Below are 23,032 nucleotides of genomic sequence, written 5' to 3'. Positions count from 1 at the left end.
CCGGATAATGTCTTAACTTCAGTGATCCATGTCTTCAGAACAAAAATCAAGCCGGAGCCATGGGCAGGGCCGTTGTGGAGAGGAAGGAGTGGCTCAATGCATATGCTTACATCAAACATCTTGATATGAAAGAGCTACCCAGGGTCAAATAAAAGTTCGGAGACAACTTTGTTTTCACTCAAGATGAAGCTCCGAGGCATTGCCTTCCTGAGAAAGAACTTTCCGGACTCCAAAATGTGGCTGCCCTCCTCTCCAAACGCGAACCACTTGTACTACTCTATCTATGCACGTCTGGAGGAAAGGGCGTGTGCTACTCCTCACACGAGTGTCCAGACTCTAGAGGCTTCCATCAAGAAGGAGTTGACCAAACTCAAGTCTGACTACATAGTCAGGGCCTGCAAGGGATTTAGGCATTGTATTGAGGCAATTATTAGAGTTGAGGGCTCAACTATTGAATAAAAGTTGTGCCGAGCACTATTTTCAGATGGTTTTGTTAAATTAATGCCCTCACAAAACCTCTTGTTTTAATTTTACTCTTGAAAAAATAAACAAAATGTATACCACTATATATAAGCTCAACCCGGTAGATTAAAATTAAATGATGGAATCAATCTTTCTATGGTTTTAGTAGTTAAAATGTCTTGGTATTATAATTAAAATGAACATGAGGCGTACAAATTCAAACTTGTACATAACAATATTATGATAAATGTTAATTAATTCACCAAATGCATTCATCATTTAAGCGATAAATAGTTTGAAAATATGTTTGTCAAAAAATAACTTAATATACTACATTATGAAATTCTAGAGACCTGGAATAATCATGCATAATTTTTATTCCCACATGAGAGGAATATAAAAGGAGTGATTGGTTGGAAAGAAAAGAGTTTAAGTCATTTTTTCTCAATTCCTTCAAGAGAGGGAAATAAAGAAAAACAAGATTACGTGATTATTACATGTGCCCAGAATTCCATGAGCACATCCACTCAATTCGTTGTGAAGTCAGGGGCGTCCGCAGGTCTTTCAAAAAAAAAAAAAAAATGAATTTTGTATGAACAGCTGTGGATAACATAAGAACTTTACTTTTTGAATTTTTTCCCCAAAAAATTTAATCTTTGATCTTTTGAGAATAGTTATGGATTTTGGATTTTTTTTTCCTCCAAAAAATAATATATATATATATATAATCCTACAGACGCTCCTGGAAGTACATATTATAGAATCAATTAGAGGCAATGATCCCCCAGGAAATGAAACAAAATGACTGTTTTTTAAAGGAATAAGCAGTACAAACAAGGATCTGACAAACAACTAGAAAATAATAAAATAAAAAATACAAGGAAGACAAGAAAAAGAGATGAAATGATAATAAAAAAACAATTTAACATAATGATACAAATTTTGAAAGAAAATGAGGGATGCTGAGAGAAATATCAATTGGTGAAGAGATTTGCAGTTAAATTAAAAATATAAGCTTTCATTTATTAAAAAAAGTGATCATGTTAATATCAATGTGTACCACAACTTTTCATAACTGGCAAAAAGTACTTTAGTTGGTAAATATGTGGTTTTAAATAACTATGACTAAAACCTAATATTAGATTTGAACGTGCAATATTGGTAGTGATGAAAATCGTATGTATTTTGGGCATTCTAACAATAGTTATTTCCATAATAATATGATCTGTCATACTGCTTAAAAAAACCGAAAATCAAGATGGTAGCCCTGACAATTGGAAGAATGTTTTGAAGGAGAATAGCTTTGCTGTCATGTCGTTTCATTAGATCAACTGCCGATGTGGAATAGTGATGGGACTATTAATCGGAGAATTGTGTTGTTGTTTTTTCAGAAATCAGCATCAGGAAAATAATATTTAATTTGTGATTCCGATTATTTTTCTTTTATTTATTACTTCTTATTAACTATTTATTACTTTTCCAAGCTAGGGCAAAAAAATATTAAATATACCCGTCAAGATACAAAAAAACGACCATGTCAATTTGTTACTTGAATTGTATAAATATTGTTATAAAGTAATTTATGATAAAGAATGCTCCAAATTGAGAAGAAACAAATTGACACAAACTAAACGTGAACATAAATGTTTTAAACACATGCAGTCGGTGCAGATATTGTTATTTTAGGGGAATAAGTGTTGTAAAGGGATATAGGGAAGCAGTTCAGCTTTGGAAAGTTTGCCGTGGGATTACTTGCCCTGGAAAAAGGTCACCGTGCAGACGAATCCTTTACATTAAATAGAGGAGGACGATATATTTTATGAATTTAATTTTTGAACTAATGTTTAAAATATTATAAAATTGGAGTCGGGATTTTTTTACTAGAATCGCATCGGCATCGGAATTTTCTTTTGGAATCGTCCCATCACTAATGGGGATCCTTGATTCTACTATGAGTCCAACAAGGATTCATATTTATAACTCTTCCACAAATCCTCCAGGGTACTACTTTCATTCTTTTTGAGCACATAAACATGTTCAATCAGGATTTGAATATAATTGAATGCAGTGGAAAAGGAAGTTTCTTACTCTGGAGTTAAATAATTACGACAACTGCTAAGGAAAAGTAAATACATTCTTCAGCTATTACCCATTCCATAAAAACACACGAGTTAAAATATATACCGGATTTTCATCACTAAATATAGGGTTTGAGCTGTACATTGAATATAAAATCAATTTGAACGCCAAAAGAGTTCAAATTAAGGTATAAGTTACACATGTTTGCCAGAAAGGAATGTCATAAAAAGATGCACCGTAATCAACTTGTTAAAAAATGAATCATCATAATTTTCAAGGATTTTTTTTTTAGAGAAGTAAATGATGGAATAAGATTTGTATCAATAAATACTTATAAAAGCAATTTTTGTTATTTTTGCGTGTGGTAACAAATAAATTTAAGAGAGGGCTGAATGAGCGTGTATGAAAATATGTGTACGTATACACTAAAGACGTAGTTACTAATTAACCATTAATGATAAAAAGAACAAAACAAAAAAGTGAAATTTGAAAATAAATAAGAAACCAAAAATAGAATAAAAATATGAGTTCACTTACATCACGGACTCCGATTTTTCTACAGGCCAATAAAAAGTTTTCCACATTTTTACGGCACTTGGCAGAAGTGAGTTTGGGCACAGCAGGGGATGGGACGTGAATGCTAGGCACTGATCTTGGTTTTACATGATTAGCCATATGACATAATATCACTCCATCAACTAGAGATCCAGATATGTCATCCGGTAGAGTCAGCCTTAATCTATTTTCAAGATGCTAAAAATAATAATAAAATTTATAAAGTAATTCGCGTAGGTACGAAGCATGTTCTTAAAAAAAAAGTTCATTCGCCACAATTCTCAAAAACTATTGCAAAATCATGTCTAAAGATTTCATATAGAATCGATAACTCTAAAAATGAAGTATACACCAGAGATGTCCACTATATTTTTTAATAGTACAAAATCATTGTTAGATTTGAGTATTACTCGAACTTACCCAAATATTTTATTAATCTACTTTCTAGCATCACAGTAAATACTACTACAAAACATTCATTTCTTATGAAATGAATTAAAAAGTAGAAATCTCATTGTATAATTTGCAGCAAGTCTCTAAAACTCAAATATGGGTATATTACACTAAATTGACTACACGTAGAACTTCGACCAAACTCCAAAATTTTGAGTCTAATTCAAAACTAATTCCAATTGCAAAATTAAAAATATAATCATGAACGCAAAGGCGACGAGTTTCAAGTGAATTTAACTAGATGTTTAATAACAAATGTACAACCAAAATACTACAGAGAGACCCATACTTGATGACTACTAGTAATTAACTTTTATTGTCCTACAAACCAAGTCAAAATAATTTTGAAAAAGATCGAGAAGACTTTTGTGCGGTACTGACGATTGTAATTTAACGTCTTATTAGTATCAAGTTGAGTTAGATTCGATTTAAAATTCTCGAGTTCGGTCGATTTCGAGTTGATTTTGGATATGACGGTGATTCTCATATTTTACTTCGAATTTGCTATGGAGAAATAACATAAATAAGAGTAACATATTACTTTTATAGCATAAAAATATTCCGTGGCCTTGGCCAGTGCAGTTGAAACTGTAAGTGTGTGCCGGGCCTTAGAACTAGTTATAACTTGTAGGTTATGGCGCCATTCCTATCCATAGTTATGAATATTTACATAACAAATATTTTTAAATTTGAAACCATCAGATTCCTATATTTTGAATAGTTATTTATAATTTTTTATTTCGCAGGAATAATTAGATATTCCTTGTTATCTAAAAGAAATATCTAAATACTTGATTACTAAAGACTCATATATATACTTTGAGTTTCCTTTGTTCGCGTGAAAACTATGTGGAATTTTTCAAAAGATATTTTGGACAAATTCTAGTAATTAAACAAGACCAAAAAAGTATTTCCTTACGTCTAGGTTTTTTTTGGATTTGAGTAATACTCGAATCCAACTCTAGTATCATTTGATTCGAGTTGGACATATCTGGTGGTCTATGCTATGGCATTGCAGGATTTTGATAGCAGAAAATGTGCTTTCTTTTGAAATTTTACTTTGTGGTGAATAAACGTTTTTGTAGGAGTCATTCTAATATTTGCTATGTTTAAATAAAAAATGACAAAATGAAGGAAATATTACCATTTTTAACTGTTGAATGTGCGTTTCAGAAGTGGCAGATTTCTCAGCTTCTCGTCTAGCAGTGAATGTTCTGTTTTGATCTATAGTTGTAGTAGTATTGGAATGCTGTGGCATCTTTAGTCTCGATGAAGAGTTCAAGGATGGCTGTGGAATCCCGGAAGATGAGGGTAATTTGGATGAATTAACAGTATTACTGGACCCATTTGATTTTGACTATATATAAAAAAAGTCGTTTTTAGTTACAATGATTGAAATACATGTATGTATAATCAAACACAAGAGCTGAACCAATCAACTGAGGAAAATTTCATATCGTAATAGTAATGAAGGATATATCAATGACAATACATATCGTTATGACGAATCAATCATTTTACAGTAAAATTCAAATTAAAAGCATTCGAATATAAAAGAGAATGTTGAAGGTAAAATATATATTATAATAATTCAATGCTCTGCTCAGACAATATATGCATGCAGTCAGTGGTGGAAAGTGCAACATTGTTCACAGAGTGCATTCAAATGCTAAATTAATACATTTGTCAAGACAAAATGATTTCTACTCGCATAATAGAATTTGTCATCACATGGTGTGACCAATATATTAAAGTCGAGTGCAGGCCAATAATTATGTTCATATATATGGCCCGTCAACCAAAAATGAAGCTAGAATATTTTTCTCTAAATAAATCTGAATTATATTTATACATTTTCTTTGACGACGAACTATCTTCAAATTCTATCAGCAAACTATTATAATTTATCCTTTGGAATCCTTGTAAATAACACGTAAATTAGCAAAAATTCATTGTCACAATAAAAAAATAAAAAGATTTTATTTGAAAGGTAGTATAATATGTGAGCCAAAATATGATGGCTCTAAACTATAGTTAAGATTCAACTGATATCATACATTCTATAATTGACCGAAATAAGTCTAAACTTAACTATGTATATACCCGGTTATTAATACGACAACAATCTTGCACAAAATTCAAGAAAATCATATATAAATACCCAATAGTGTTAACTATCGTTTAGTCTTCATTTGGCCCCGATACGGCCTTTCAGATAGAATATAACTATCAACTTTTAATTAATTCATTGTGACAATGCATTTGCGGTGCTTAAAAATGAAGTCATCAGAATAATTTGTTGATAGAAATTGAAAGAAATGTAATCCAGGTTCAATTTTTAGAAAAATCATTCTAGCTTGATTTTTTGTTGATGGGATACATGTACATTAAAAAAACCCACAATAAATATAGGAGTATAAATACAGTATTTCATTTTTTCCTGATGGTTTTTGTGATAAATCACCACATAAATAGATTATGATAACAACAGCATATATACACATAAAGGAATGCTGATGATATCATACCTTAACAAACGATAGTACAGCTTCCTTCTGCATTGTTTTAACATCATATGAATACGCAAATGATGATGACGTTCCATTGTGTTTTCCGAGCTTCATGGTGTTACCATGTCCATGCGTTATATGATTATGAGGATGTGATGACAAACGGCTTTTGATATCATTAGATTGTTGCTCTTCACTCAGCGGCGGCGGTATTTCATTCGAATTCGAGTAATCATGATTAGATCCATTGTTTCTCTGTTGGCGTAGCTGCTCCTTATATTGCCTAAAACATGATTGGGCGAATTAAAAAGGGAATAAATGAGAGGATTATAAATCAAGTAGTTATGTAAAAACCGTCAAACCAATGTTGTTAGTCAAATAATTAATTAATTAGAGAGCGAAAGAGAGTTATGAACAACCAAAACCAGGATTAGTATGTAATATGTATACATTAAGGTTAGCAACATTCTCTCACCTATACGTTTGAGAGTGGACTTTAGTGTGTGGATCTGATGATCTAGTCAGTTTAGAAGGAAGGGGCAAACCACTACTACCATTTATCTTATTAGGCGGCGATACCATTCCCGAATATTTATTGGATATTATACTAATATTACTACTCGAAACATTAGTAGTTGTTGTCGTTGTTGTAGACGAAGAATGAGGTAAGATTTTAGATTCATGAGTGGATAAAGGAGGATTTGGGGGATTATGGCGGGGAGAGGATAGCTTGGAAGAGGAGGAGGCAGGATTAGGTCTCGATAAAGTAGGATGGTTTGGTAAATGAGTCGTTGCTCCTTTATCTCCACTAAAAATTAAAATTAAATAAATAACTACCCACTTGAACATCTAATTTCTTTAATTAGGTATACTAAAGACCAGTCACGTTAAAATAATAATTATTATATATTTATAAATATGTTTTTGTATAAGTTGTAACCATAAAAAAAAAAAAAAGAGATGAATCATTTTAAATGTAGGATTAAGTGTACTTGGGATGAGGATAATACAATAACTGAATATTTTACAGATAGTATTGGAGTAGTCTTAGGACTGAATGTCTAATGAGTACTTTGTCTCTTTAAAAGAGGTAATGGATTATAATGAAACTTCAAAGACTCTAATGACGTAGTTAGTTGTAACCATATATTAATGGTGTGATTACTTAAATTAGTATTGTGTTATTTCTTATTTATTCGGTCCAGTCCTGTCTTAGGGCTGGTCCTATCAGTCCTTGGATCCCGTCCTTAAGACTGTCAATACTAGAACTGATTTAAAAAAAAAATGAAATCAAGCTTAGTGATGTCAAAACAAGGACCGAACTTAATAAGTTTTAGGACTAAACTGGACGGAACTGCAGTCCTAAATATGGACTGATACTGATAGGGGGGGGGGGAGAATTTGGGGGACAAATGAGAAACGAAAAATGAATTAATTTACAGTCAAACCCGGATAAAAATAATGAAAATAGTTGATACTAGACTAGCCCCAAGACCTATTTTTCTAATATCGGTTAGATTTTTTCTAGACCGATATTTCAGTCCTAACCATGGACCAAAGCCCTCCAGCCCCCCTTGCAGACGCCCTGTTAATGGATCAGATGCAGTTGCTCTGATTAAATATAAGTAAAAATTATAGTCTGACAGTTACACTTCGAGCCATGTCCAGACAGACTTGGGTCGAATTAGTTCGATCTTACTCAAAAATTATGAATGTCTTAGACATGTCGGAAAAACCCAACACTTAAATAATTTTAGTAATACCGAAAGTAAATCTTTAATCCAAGTTTGCATTGGACCGATTTTGTAGTAAAACTCCAAATATGATCCGGAAATAAAAAAATCGCTCTCGGACCGAATCTCAATACTAATATTTAGTCAAATTATATTTATTCCCAGAATCATTTAGAATGAAATTACTCTTAAAAATGGGCAACACTTTCCATGTTACCGTTTTCAGAGGTTAATTAATATATGCTTTTTTAAATGTACACCAACTTTGAGGAACGTCAATTAATCTAAAACTGCCTAAAAAGTATTCACTTAAGAGCAGAATTATATTTTAGACATATTCTTAACTTTATTAATCAATTTTAATGTAAGACTTTTCTTATCATGCCCAGCGGTGAAATTAAAAAAGTCCATGCTCGTATTCATCATGACAAAATAATATTTAGAATACACACTTGTGAATTTAAAGTATTTTTCAAAGTACGTAGATACTTTTTGAACTCATCCATAGGAGCATTCAAATGGCTCCTTTTCACGGAATTTGACTGTATCATTATAATTTATTGTGCAATCATAACTTCTTTTTTTTTAATTTGATTCAAATCAAGGACATTTAAAAACAGCACTCACCCCCTTTTTACAGACGAATTGTGACCATACACACTCCTTTCTTGACTTGTAGAATCCACAAAATCTCCTGTCGGCTTATTATGATTTCTTTCATTCGAGATAGTCATTCCGTCCATCATCTATTGTAATCAAAGCAATATAGCGAGTATATAAATGAATTTGCCAAATTAATATATATACAAAGTGATTCAGAATTAGAGTCCTATTAACTGTATTCAATTGAGAGTATTGTGGACTCCCACAAAAACAATTTTGATGACTTTTGGCATTTGATCTGAACTCCCCTTGACTTTGCAATGTACCGAGTTCTCTATTAAAATCTGAACACTTTGAATTTTATCTTCAACAAGATATAATTAATAAAATAATTTCAATAAAATTAATACTATAAATAGATGAGTGTCTGAGTTCTGTTAATCATTAGCTTTTAGTGGCAATGATAGCTTCCAGGTGTTGGTGGAAGGCTTGACACCCACGGAGGATGAAGTCCTCTGTCATGACATCCCAGTGCTGGCTGAAAGTGTATTTGGGGGCTCGGTATATGGATGACAGACACTGAAGACCTTCCCCTCGACATTCACCCAAAAGGTGCAGTCAAGGAGATTGGCATCAGGGCTGTGGGGCGGGGCAATAGTATTAAAAAGAGTTGAAAAGACAAAGGAGGAGAAGGGTTTCTTTCATTTCTTATGCCAAAAGTGGCCTGTCCACCCACACAAGGCTCTTTTCACCAACTTTTTTATAGCTATCTGGTCAGTCTGGTGTGAAACCCCGAGATCTCTTACATGGGCCCTCATGGACTTGAAGGGATTGACCTTGGTTGTTTTCTTTAATTCCTAAGAGTCCAATTTGGCCTTTTTGACAGAGATCTTTTTCCTCTCCAGTGTTTCGGACTTGCTGACGTTGGTCCTCGAAACGCCCAACTGTCTTGGAGTGTGCGAATGGAAATTCGTCGATCACGTTCAAGTTTAATTTTCTCAACTTGTACCTAGGCTAGAGAGCTCAGGTTTATATTGTTTTGCAACTAATTGTTTGTGTTCAGATTTTAATGGACCAACCGGTAGGGCATGGTCGAGAGGGAGACTAATGCAGTTTCAGGCCTATACAAACCGTAATCTGTGATTAATTAATTAACTTTGATAGGACTCTAATTCAAAACCACCCTGTAAATGATACATACATAAAAATCTACTAAAAACCCAACACCTTTCAAACAACGGAGTGAAAATCTACCTTATGATATGATCCTTCTACACTATTAGGCGAATGATAGTACTGAGAGGAGGAGATGGATCCGGCTATAGATGGGTTTTTATAATCACAATCTAATGGGTTTTGTCCGAGATTAAGGACATTATTACTCATTCCTCCGTTTTCCCAATGGGGCCCGCATAATGAACTATAACCCGAGCTAGCAGTACTAGATCCAGAGCTAGTATGTGGAGGAACTTTTTTTTCGACATGACTGACTTTATTTATTGACCTAGATATTGTACTAGAACTAGCTGCCTTGAGAATGAGTCGCTTAGCTTCGTCCGGGTGGTAGTCTTGTATCTAAATTATTTCAAAAAATTTGGTAATCTTTAGGTGGTAATCATGTTATTTTGTGGGTCATATTAAGTTAATAAAATCTTTTCCCTACCTACATATGTTATATAAACAACTCTTGGGTTCACAATGACAGATATGCCAGGATACATTAAAAAAGTTATATTCATAGACTTACCTCTTGGTTAAAATCCTGAGACCAACGACGCTCTAGCGGCTGCTCACTTCCATAGCCACTATCCGCCGTATTTCGTTTTCTTCTAGGATCACAATTAAACATGTTGTTAAACCTAAATTTAAATGAATTACCATACATATTTAGCTATAAATGTTAGGGTTAATTATTACCCCATATCGCTCAGTTGATTAGTTCCGGTTTTACGAAATGATCGCCTATACTCAGAATCTGTTAAAACACCTCTCCTTCGATCTTCTTTAATGGCTTGAATTTCAAGATATTTATATATATGAATTCTTCCACGTGAACAAAGCTGAAATTAAGTGGAGTCTCATGTCAATATATAATAAATATATACAATAATAAATAATTGTACATCATATTTGAAGGAAAAATAAGTACAATTATTAAGTCACACTATAGAAAATATTTATTATTTGAAAAAAAAAAAAAAAAATCTGACTATCAATATAGAACTAAACAGATTTATAATTTTAATCCGTAAAAAGCAACAACAATAACGCATAGTGATTGCGTGCAAAATGTTATGAGTCTAAAAGACGTATGTGATTCAAAGTATTTAAAAGTAACATGCAATAATGACATGTAAATTACTTTTTTAAGTGTTCTTTTTATAAAAAGCTTCTTTAAGTAACATTATTTTTATATTAATCAGTCTGAACATAACTGATTATAACTTATTCAGCTGGAATGAAAAATAATATCATTTCCTTTTAAAACAAATAAATTCCAAGTTAATACAGTATATATATATATATTTTTTTTTTTGGCAGAATTTTTCATCACTTAATATCAACAATTAATATTAATGATTCTGAAGTCCTAAGATTTATGCTTCTAAGACCTATCAATATTTCATTTTCTGATCATTGATTATAATTATAATACGAATCATCTATGTTTTTCAATTATAATTACTTATTTGTCAATGTGTTGCCTTTTATAGATTGTAATTTAACGATGTAAGTCTTTGATACTTGAAGTACCCAAAGATGTTATGTTTAAAAGACAAAAATATGCATCTGATAATTAAAATCCAAGCCAAAGTTTCTTCAACATTTTTAAATATCACTTATTATCAATAACCATTACAAAGATCATGTCCATTGGAATCAAAATACATGATAATTGTCTAGTTGTACCGGCATGTGAGCACTTTTTCCATTACCAAGGAACTGGAAATTAGCTAGAAAACCGTTTGGAACCATTTAAATCTGATAATCCTATCTATACTACTAATTGTATTGTCAAAATAAAGTGAAAAAACGCTCAGAACTTTTTACTTCAGCTATTATTTAGCAGAAGATTGTCATGATCATAGTTACATCCTCCTCAATTAACAGATATACAGAAGCATTTTCAATTTAAATATTTATCTAATAGAAATTGTAGAGTAATAAGCAAAGAATATTGATCAATCCAAGTTCCTTTCAATTTCGCAAGAACGGATTCAAACTGAATTACTAGTAACGTACACACATTTATTACATTAACGGCACAACTATAAAAAGTCTTAAAAAACACACCGCAGATTCATTATCATAAATCAAAAAACGTTTTATAATATTTTCTTACATTTGCAGGAGGACAAGTTAGCGGATTTTCTTCAAGGTTTATATCAATAACAGATGTCATGAAACGGAGCTCGACAGGAAGAATGGATATGCGGTTACCACTCAAGTCTAGAGTTGACAATTGCAAGTAGGAAATTTCCACAGGGATTTCTTGTAAATGATTTCGGCGTAGTTTGAGACATTTTAGGGATGACAAATCTCCTATTTGAACAGGCAAATGAGCGATTTCGTTACAGGATGCATCAAGTTCCATTAGAGTTTGCATTTTTCCAATTTCTTCAGGTAAACTAACTAAACGGTTATTGTTGACAATTAGACCTTGTAAAGGAAGCTGACATAAATTGGCAGGAAGATAACTAAGTTGATTGCGGCTGCAAAAAAATAAATAACAATAGAGTAATTAGTATATAAATAGCAGGACTGATACACAAATATGTTTAAATATACAATCAAATACGGATAAAAACTAAACACCTGGACTTTTTTTAACAAAAAGTTTGTACCAATTGCATCTAAAACTCGATTTAAAATGTACATAAAGTGTTGTGTCGGGTCCTTCAGACCGGGCCTTGGAATTTTTCATAAAAAAAGTCGATGGTGTATTAAGTCAAATAAGATATGCATTAAGATTATTGCACATATCTTGCAAAAAATATAATTTTTTTCCATTATAATACGAACATATTATATAATTTTGTTACTTACTTATATAATTTATTCTAATATACAATGGAATAATTAAAAAAGGAAAATACCCTCATTTACGTCAAGAGGGAACCGTAGTCCTAAATAAGGATGTACTGAACATAAACATTCATAGGGTACAAGGCATAAATTTATCTACAGTTAATAGATTTGATAACAAAGAAGTTCCTCTCCATGATACCTATTACGTTCATCCTTTAATTATATTGTAATTGTTCATGGTAGATACAAGAAAAAACCGTAGTGTTTTACTTGATGAGATGTAATCTCCTCCGGCCTCAACCCGCTGTCCACAGACCGACCTGGAATACTGGATCCAAACTCACAACCTTCACTAATAAATCATGAGTCTTCCATTTACTTTCATGATCCTCCAAAGTGCTAATTGTCCGAATACAGAGAAAATTTTCGATCATGGTCCTCCTACTCTAATAATATATTCTTTGCTTTGTGGTTAAGTTATTTCCTTATTATTAAAAGGTTGCAAGGATTAAATTTCAGCTGTCCTCTGTCGCCGTCTCCAATCTCGAGATGCAAAGAGAAAGTATGACGTGTGGGCAAACTTATACAATTTGCCCATAAAGTTTAAGACTTTTTTTTTTTCGATTAACCCCCAACAGTGAAGTTATAGACTCTATTTTTTATATGGTTATTATTAATAAGAGAAGAAGATAGTAAAGCAAGGTACATAAATGATCTAAAAACTATTTGAGGAAGAATATGTATACATTTTTGGAATTCGCGTAGAGTAACATTAATACTGTTGTTCTTATGCAAAGTCGTTTTATAAACAAAAAGAGTGGTGGTTCTTTAAAGAATTTTACACTTATCCGAATGGGATCGTGGCAAGGACACATTAAATAAATAAAATCATCACCTGAGATCCAAAAATTGGAGCGAATGCAAGGCTATAATAGAGTCTGGAATAGACTTAATGGTGTTGTGATAGAGTAGGAACTTTTCCATTGAACTGAATTTAGTACATTCATCTGGTACTTCATTAAGTTTATTTCGAGATAGATCTGTAAAGAAAAGGGGAAAAATTATAAATAAAATACGCCATTCATAAATATTTAAATTATTATTTTTAGAACTTATACAACATATCTTTGTGCAATTAATAATAATAATGAATCCTCCACCTGCCACCCTGCTTCAATCTAAAGCAAAATTGACCTAAATTCAAATGAACAGACTACTGCACTGTTTTTATAAATACTTGTTTATGATATAGAGTAAGATGATTAATCAAAAAATAAGGTCATAACAAAACCTATTATGACTCATTGGTAACAACTGCATGAAAATAAGGATTCGTTGACTCTCATAAAGAGAAAATACATGAATGGACAAAAATACTACTTTTAGTGTAGATTTTATTATATGGTCCGGTCTCTTGACGTCAGCATTATGAATATCGACTATCTTTGGGGCCTAAGCAACCAAACTGTATTATAATCAACATTCATCCCTTTTAATATAAATATTAAGGGAACTAGTCAACTATTGGATTTCAAAATCGGGTCCAATGTAAAATAAAAGGAATTAACCCTTACTGTCCAATGAAAAGTCCTTCTATGCCTGGTTGTATTATATATATATTTATCAGATCTTAATATGCGTTGGAAGTATGTTATTACATATTGTCATCAATGTTAATCACAATAGAAAGAATAAGGGATTTTATCCTACTTTTCTCGTCCCTAACCGATGATTTAATTCAAATATCCCTCGAACTCATTGGTATTCAATGCAAACGTGAAGTCTTTTTTTAATTCTTAAAGCCCTTTCATGAAGTTTAATCTATATTGATTGGACATTAGTACATTTTATGTAGTACAAATATCAACTTTGAGCCCCCAAAATGACGTCTCCTTCAATTATGATTATGACGTCAATGAAAATTAACTATTTATGAAGGGGGGTACTTAGTGAAAAGATACTCAAAATACTTTTATATTGCCTTATATAATATAAGGAAGGGAATGTGGAAAAAATGGCCTTATAAAAACAGTACTAAAAAAATCAATCTTAGTCATCATGAATGCAGTTAATAAGACTGGCTATTTTAATAACGTTTTTTGATTCTGAACTGTTATTTAAATGAACTATTTTCAGGCTTGGGTTTATAAATGATTATTGTATCATATGTGCTATTAATATATAAAAATATATTATAATCTTCGGGCTACAGGCTACATTAGGGTTTTCATGGCTTTGAAGAGAGGAAGGGGGCTCTTTGTACTCCTCCATGGCTACGTTTCTAGAATGGTTATCATATCAAGGCCATTTTGTAAAAAAAAAAAAAAAATCACCAAATAAATAATGCTAGTTCGTAGCAATGATGCCCTCTGTTAGGGGTCATACTTTGCTTAAATCTTTCAAATAAAGCGAAAAATACGAAATTGATTGTTTCCTAAACTATTATGTATGATATAAAATTAGGGGAGCCTCAAAGACGAACTAGCGACGTTACTATGGGCCACATTCAAATGCCTACACTTAAATTACTCATAAATACGTAATTTTAATAGATCAAAATGTAATAATGATAGTATGAATTAACATATTGGTCATTTTAATGACCAATTTGATCATTAAATAATGCATTTTAAGACGAAAAACAGCAACGTGTACAATCTTCTTATACAAGCTACAAATTGTATATATATATATATATATAGGATTCTTTGAGTCTTGTTATTATGAAGGGGAAAAAGGAAAGGAATAAAATGCTGATACATGGAGGTATAATACTACTACTACATGAACATTAAAAAATAGCATACTGTATACAGGTAGTGATATTTTTTGGGATAGTGTAAGAAGGAAGGGAGAGAGGGAGGAAGGGAGAGGAGAGAGAGAGAGAGAGAATAGGGTAGAGGGGAGGAGGTGAGGGATGGATGGAAGTCATTGTCGTAAAAAAACAAAACAAAACAAAAACGAGCCAGCCAAAAGTCAGGTCGCTTTTTTCTTTGGCGTCATGGTTTAATACGTGTTTTTTTTATAAATACAAAAATTAAAAAAAAAAAAAAAAAAAACTATACGAAAAAGAAATCTCTACCATGGATATAAGGGAGAGTAGGTAATTTTATAAATACTTAAGCTCTGTACAAGTTGTAACTTGTACAGAGCAAATTGTACAACTTGCAATTTCTTTATCTTAAAATCCATTATTTAATTAACACATTTGTGATTCTAATGTCCAACTAAACATTGATACTCCTGGGCATTTGAACTCTATAATTTGCTACTTGATATCCTTATATTTTAATCATTTTGTATAAATAGTCAGCAATTACACCCTTAAGTATATGGTTCATCCAAGGAATATTCAAGTAATGCATTATCCTCATCCCCTATATACTAAATCCTACATTTAAAATGATTCATCTCATTTTTATGGTTGCTCATACAAGTTAGAACGTCTACAAAATTGCAACGTGTAATAAACATATCCTCGTATATTATAAAAGAAGAAAAAAATTATTATTCAAAAAGTGATTTCAAAAGCTAAAATAAAACAAAATACACAAGGGATATTTGCACATATTTATACATAATAAGACCTAGATTACACACGCACAAATGGGTAAAAATTGTGTATTGAGAATATCACAAAATACATCAATTAAATCCCACATATATATAGTAAAACTTCCAAACCGTCCCTATATTTAGTAACGAGACTACTTAAATCCGGATTCTTACAAACTATATTACAAGAACAATGATTAAATATGTTGCGATGATATAAAAAAATAGCCCCTACAGATGAATCTACATCAAAAACCCCGAACAGCCCGGATATTTACTAACCAGACTGCTTAAAACCGGATTCATTGCTGCTCATCTAAGGCTTACATTGAGAGTTCGGTAAGTTATTTTCAAAATGGTTATACGTTCAACTTATTGAGTACGGTTAATATTTATAAAACTCGAAAGTAAGCTCATTTATAAGTTTACTTCACAAATTTCAAACGTGCTCTATCGTCTATAAAATTACAATTCCCGAACATCTCGAAAGACTAAACTATTATGTTGCGTAGAGCAAGCCAAGCTAGTGCAATACATAGTCTAGTGAATAGTCAATTTGATCAGTGTAAAGTTGCAGTGAGAGATTGTTTCTACTGCTGTTCCTCAGTTACGAGTGCATAAATCATTTTCAGAAACTTATAAATAAATTATGAATAGATGGATTTTGATTAATTTCATTTGTTGTCCATCTTGTTATTTATTTGATGTTTCAAAAAAAAAAAAATCTTTATACCTGGCACAATTATTTACACTATAAAATTAATAGCTACCTATAGCTATAAACTTAATCTATATTTGTAGTCTCAAATGACTCAGTAGTACCCATATAGGCTATAAAATATAATATTAACAAATTGTGTGTTGGTGCAGGAGTCGGGTTTTTATGTCCCGAGACCGCAGTACAGGTTTAGGGGATTTGGGATAATTTTAGCCGGCAACGAGTAATTACTCCAGGGTAACCGTTTCTGCTGGTATTTTACAAAGTGATGTTCCGGGGATGTGTTTATAAGTATGACTATTTAACCGGACACAACTCTAGTTCCTTCTCAAAAGGGACATTTTGTGCAGATTTGACTATAACAGTTCGTTTTTTTAAAGCTTGTACAGAGTAATAAATTAATAATAAGACAAAAAAAGATATTCAAATTGGGGAAGAAACGACAAAAGACTAAATGAGGTAATGTTGCCCTTATTTTTTGGCGGATTGTATTACTAAATAGCGTTTCAAATCCCAAAAAGAGAATGTCATGGATTCATCATAAGAGGAAGTCTATTACTATTATTAGTAGTAGTAGTATAGGAGATTTAATACATTTTTTAAAGAACAAAATGCTTAACTTATCAAAATATCTCTGGTCGTATAGTCTAGCTGTATGCGTACATCTATATGCACACAACAAAGGAAGAAGGAAGGAGTTTCATTATTAAATCAACTATTTATAATAGGAGGAAGTTGGAAGTGGTAGAGAAAAGGGGTGGTAGCGGTGGTAATGTTGTAGGGCAGAGGATCAATCCAAGAGATACGAACGTCAAATCTCAAGATGTATGACCATTAACTCTACACTGATTGTGCAAGTCTGGGGAGGGAAAAACACATTTTAACTTCAAAAAAGGCAATATGATAAGGTTAATTGTGAGTACCAATCTTTGCTTTAGGGACACACAAAACCCCTTTTGAACTTAAAGAAGGTCCCGTCATGCCCCTATTATTCATAAAAGGTGGAATTGTGAGTCCAAAACTTATATCTATAAAGCAAGAACACTTTTGATATTAAAAAGGGCATATTGTGCCCTTATTATTCATACAAAAGCTCCATTGAGAGTTCACAACTTTGCTCAAGGGTACAAAAACACATTTGAACATATCCAAAAAGGTATATATACTCTTATTATTCATACAAAAGGTACATTGTGAGTCCAAAAAAGTTGCTCAAAGGAGCTAAAACACATTTGAACTTCCAAAAGGGAAGTTGATTATTATGTTTCCAATAATTATGCCCCTAAAATTCGTTAACTCCAAAACTAACATTTGACCTATTAAAATAAAGGGCATATTATCATGCCCCTATATTATTCCGATCTTTGTACATTATTTTAGATACAATAATATGATATATTATATTTACAACAGCAACAAACTGAGGAAAGGAAGAAATTAGAAATAATATGATTGCAATATTGAGAAGAGGGGCTTACGTAACAACTTCTCTGCCCTACATATTATTTGAAACACGGTGTGCATATTTTATGTAGGATTTTCAAATTGCATATAGTAATTAAAGTTCTTGTTTTTTTTTTGTTTTTTTTAAATAATACTTAAGTATTTGTCTTGATGCAAGAAAAAACTCTTGAAATGTATATACTAAAGGATGTCCCCTTTTTGACTATTACTTTTGACACATCACAAAGCTCAAATACCCCATAGTAACTACATAATAACTCTGTCATTTAATAGATCAAAATTAAATGATGACATTAATTATAAGTTGATAATTAAAATGACTGGTGTTATAATGAAGTAAAGCGTAGTGAGACAATCTGCTTATAGAAGTTAGAACTTGTACATACATCATTATCCTTTTTTCTAACGGCATAAATTGCATCATGATTGAAGGAGACGCAATTTTGGGGGCTCACAAGTTGATATTTTTTCTGAATAAAAGGTCCAATAAATCTTGACGAAGCTTCATCAAATGACTTTATAAATAAAAAAAGACACTTACATTGAATACTACTTGATACCCCTGATGAAGAAGGATATTTGAATATAATCAAAGTAATAATATATACTGAAAATCCCTTTCACATGTCTAAATTAGTACAATTTTCTTTCTGATCGATTAGGAAGGAGAAAGATAGGATAATTATATGAGAAAAATATATCTTTATTTCCACTGTGATAGTAGTTTTTTATCAACCTATGATATGTAAATAAGATTATCTAACGATATAATACATATTAGGGTCTGATATATAATATAACTAGGTAGTATTGTGCCAGGCCTTATTTAGGACTCAAGACTGCAGTCCCGCCCTAAAACCTATAAAGTTAGGTTCTCAAATACATTTTTTTTTAAAAATGAGTTATAGTACTGACTGTCCAAAGTACCGTCTTAAGACTGAACTGAACCGAATAAATAAGGTCTGACACAACTCTAGGGAATAGAATAATACATTTTTGAGAAAAGGTAAGGCTTATGTCCTTTTAATATCCTGCGTCCCATTTTCAAAAGCCAATAATTGACGATTTTTCTAAAAATTAACTAGCCAGGATCCGCAAGCTAGGTCCTTATATTAGTCTTTGCATTTGGAAGAATTTTTAGTTAGACCTATTTTTTTCTTTGGATCGAAACCCAGCATTACAAGCTCCGTCAGCAAGTTTTTATTAATATAAATGAGAAAAAAACAACCCGCATTGTTAACCAACTATGTTGTTTAGGCCCTCAAAATGGCGAGCGTCGTATAAAAAGGTTATACCACGACCAAATATATGATGATTATTGCTTGGACATATTTAGAGCCTTCACTTTTATAGAAATACAAGAGTGGAAAGCAATGTAGAAGGGTTGAAGATCCCTGGACCCCCAATGACGACAACGTGAACACATCCCCATGACTCATGCAGTATGTAAATGAAGGAGAATTGGACCCCCACAGCCAATCCTGAAAGTTAAAGTGCTTTTATTTTACCTGCAACGACCGTATCCCTCAAATAATTATAGGATTTGGAGGGCCCTGCTCGTGGAAAGGATTTCAGATTCCGTCCACTCAATTTAAGCTCTCCACTTGTTTCTGCCTGATCCAGGAGTTTCTCCAAAGAGAGGCTAAGAGATGAAGCCAGTATAACCCCTCCTTTTCCATCTGGATGTTGCGAATGGTGTGATGCAGGAGGAGGTGTGGGGGAAGAAGAGGCAGCCACGGATAAGGCCATCATCATCTTTCACAGTTGGGTAGTGTTACTTATATAACTATGGGGTGTTCATCACGGGTAATTATAATATTTATATTAGGAAGTAAAAACTGTAACACAAGCGTGATGCACTCAGCCCGGTATTCACTTTACTACTGAATAAATTATTATTCCAAAAGAAGAAGGGAGGGAGGGAACATAGGAGAGCGGGCGAGCGAGAAAAGAAGAAAGAAGAAAGAAATAGAAAAAAAGGGAGGGAGGGGGGAAGCTATCCCAAGAATTAAAGTACGGCAGGAGCGTACACGTACTTACAAAAGGAAAAGAAAAAAAACTCAAGGGGAACACAGCAGAGGCAAGAAAAAGAAACATGACAGAAACTCAGGGAGGGAAAGAGAGAAAAAGACATGGAAAGAGAATAAGAAAAGGAAGGGAGGGTACTATTTTTTTCTTTTTCTATTTCTCAGGAGGTTGCCCCTTTACGGTCTTCTTAGCCTTTCTAATTCCATACCCGCCCAAAGTGGGTCCTCTTAAAGCCATTTACGCCAAGGAGCCTCTTCTACAATAATATATACTCTTATATTATTTTATTCACGCTCGCTTCAGTTATTATTATTATTCTTACTTTGGGGGGTGAGTAAGAAGGAAAAACCGGTTCTTTTCTTCTTCTTTGAGAGCGATTGCTGATTTGTTCGAGAGAGGGCCCCACTGCTAGACCTTATTATGCAGTATTGACTATTGTGTTTTTGTTTTCTATTGCATTCCATGGGAGCCATCTTACTTTGTAATGGCCTAGGAAATACAACGAAAATAAATTGGCTATAAACAGGGAGGTTATTAGGATATCTCCCACAATATCCCCCATATTCGCGAGCCTTCTTATAAGGCGACGTTTAAATAGATAATTAATTAAATACTCTTTACTTTTTTACTCTAGGTGTGTTGCTAGCTTTCATTATTTGAGGGGAGCAGGCTTAGTCCCAAAATTATCAACACCGTTATATAATTTCTTACAAGTATAATAGGTAAAGTAATAAGTTCTGATAATTTCTTCGCTTTATTCTGACAATAAAATTGACATTCTTAGGATTATCCGATTCAGATAAAATATGCACCGTTTTGTTAAATAACTTTTGTCCCTTTTGAATGGAATTTCATAATTCCGTGATTGATAATCGCTTGATGCAAGGTCTGGACTCTACAACGAGTGTGATAGAACATCCCAGCTCTCGGAGCTTCTAGTGTGTCGTTAAAGATGTGTGTGGCCTGGTGTTGTCTTGATAGACTACAACGCCCTTTCCATTGGTCAATTCTGGTAGCTTCTGGTCGATCGCCTGCTTCAACCTCGTTAGTTGTTGACAATATAAGTCCGAGTTGAGTGTTTTGCTCGATGGGGAGCAGCTCATATTGATGATTCCCTTCCAATCCACCAAAAAAAAAAGCATAACCATCTTGGACGTTAATCTGGGCAAGGCGATCGTTTGAGCCGCTTCATTGTACTTTGATAAAGATCTTTTTCAGCTGTTGTTCTGGGATATGACCCATTTTTCATCGCCTGTCACCACACAGCTCAAAAATGGATGGATTTCGCTACGTTTCAGCAAAGAGTCGCAAATATTTTATATATTTAGCCAATTTAAATCGAGATTTAATGAATTTCATTAACTTTTTTGCTTAAATTAGTTCGGATAAATTGAGAATAATGGCTCCAAGTGAAAATATGTATTGACTTAATATTATACACTAAACATTGTGACTTGTTCTGAGGGTCTTTATGTGGAGAGGGGGTGGCTTTCATTTGAAAAATTGTCGTTCTAAATCAGGGTTTTTGAACTTTTTTGATAGAAAAATGCAATTTGTGCGAGAGATTGATGAGAAATGCGTAAGATTTGAAAGTTGTAATTTACACCAAGGATATTTTATGTACAACTTGCAATTTTTACCCCTCAGAACGTTTAGTTTAATTAGGAGTAATAAAGCCCGTCATTTTAATAACTAACTGTCAACTATTAATTGATGCTATTAATTTTGATCTCTAAATTATTTATTTACTAAATACATATAGGAGTAATCCCATTGTGGCCAATTACATTTTATGATGTGTTATATGATACTTCATTATCAATTAGTTATTTTTTTATCAGTAAAGTCTAAGATTACTCCTTTAATATATCGGGCATTCAATGGAATTGACATCTTGGCATGATCTTCATCACAACTCCAAAATCCATTTTTTCCATTGTTGCAACTAGACCAATCAATCTTCTTGTAGAACAAGCACCCACCTCTAGCCTTTATTATCCAAGGCAAAAGTTTCACAAGGCAGACACGTTCAAGAGAAATCCTCCTGACATGTTTTTTTATTTTGCAGAGTTGTTATCAATTTAATTTTATTCTTGACAAAATAACATTTAAGTATGTAGTCACTAGTCCGTGAAAGACGAAAATTAGTACTGGGGATTTTTTGCCTAGTTATAATTGTATGAATTTGTTGGAATCGGAGTAGTATTGAGTATCGACGTCATTGTCATTCAAATCATTCTTGCAGCGGAGGAAATGGTGTTAAAAGTGCCCTATCAACCCTAACAAGGCCCTTTCATCCAATTTTTTGATAGTATTCTTGGCAGTCTGGTGTGAAACCTCGAGATCTCTTAAATGAGCCATAATAGATTTCAGGGTATTGGCCTGGGCTGTTTTTTAACTAATCCAAGTCCAATTTGGCTTTTTGATAGAGTCCTTCTTCCTTTTCCATTTTTCGAACGTTCTGACGGGCTACACAATGGTACAATGTGTATTTCCTTCATTTCAAAGGTTCTCGCAGCGAATTTAATGAAACGTCATGTCATTCCCTTCTCTCAAACTTTCTTCAAATTATTTGATTGACCACGTTCATTTTAGCATACTGACAGGTGATACTATTTTCAACATTTAAAATAACTATTGCAAGAAGATTCACTCGAAACAACATGACTAGGTACACACATATTATATCATCGATCCACATACTTTTTGTAAAAACTACATAATTAATAGGAATTTTTGCCATATTTTTAGTATTATATAATAAGTGGGGAACAAGTAATAAATGTCAAATATCTAAGTTTTGTGATCAATCTCATTACATATTATTTCTTGAACAGTAAAAT

General features: G+C 32.7%; 1 protein-coding gene and 1 long non-coding RNA gene across 13 annotated transcripts in view; one reads left to right on the top strand and one right to left on the bottom strand.

The window, feature by feature from the left end:
* The window catches only part of LOC121130087 (Leucine-rich-repeats and calponin homology domain protein), a 28,124-nt gene extending 7,933 nt beyond the window's left edge, over positions 1–20,191 (bottom strand). For 4 of the 12 annotated variants that reach the window (XR_011783940.1, XR_011783941.1, XM_040725799.2 and 1 more), the window contains exons 1-11: positions 19,670–20,191; positions 13,320–13,464; positions 11,739–12,108; positions 10,313–10,455; positions 10,143–10,254; positions 9,650–9,970; positions 8,420–8,538; positions 6,535–6,867; positions 6,078–6,342; positions 4,694–4,906; positions 3,079–3,294 (exon numbers count right to left, since the gene is read on the bottom strand). Coding sequence is in view for 8 of the 12 variants with exons in the window: in XM_040725799.2 (XP_040581733.1) it covers positions 3,079–3,294; positions 4,694–4,906; positions 6,078–6,342; positions 6,535–6,867; positions 8,420–8,538; positions 9,650–9,970; positions 10,143–10,254; positions 10,313–10,455; positions 11,739–12,108; positions 13,320–13,464; positions 19,670–19,916 (2,484 nt within the window). In the remaining 4 variants the exon portion in view is untranslated. The remainder of the gene's footprint in view (positions 1–3,078; positions 3,295–4,693; positions 4,907–6,077; positions 6,343–6,534; positions 6,868–8,419; positions 8,539–9,649; positions 9,971–10,142; positions 10,255–10,312; positions 10,456–11,738; positions 12,109–13,319; positions 13,465–19,669) is intronic. The other 8 variants (XR_011783942.1, XR_011783943.1, XM_071893800.1 and 5 more) reach the window with 6 other exon arrangements.
* A 582-nt stretch (positions 20,192–20,773) lies between these two features.
* Positions 20,774–21,977, top strand: LOC121130573 (uncharacterized). Its single transcript, XR_005868755.2, has 2 exons — positions 20,774–20,911; positions 20,974–21,977. It is a non-coding gene; the product is annotated as an uncharacterized lncRNA (long non-coding RNA).
* Positions 21,978–23,032: the final 1,055 nt, after the last annotated feature.

This window comes from Lepeophtheirus salmonis, chromosome Z (assembly GCF_016086655.4).
Source record: "Lepeophtheirus salmonis chromosome Z, UVic_Lsal_1.4, whole genome shotgun sequence".
Taxonomy (NCBI): Eukaryota; Metazoa; Arthropoda; class Copepoda; order Siphonostomatoida; family Caligidae; genus Lepeophtheirus; species Lepeophtheirus salmonis.
This window is presented reverse-complemented; position numbering and strand designations above follow the sequence as displayed.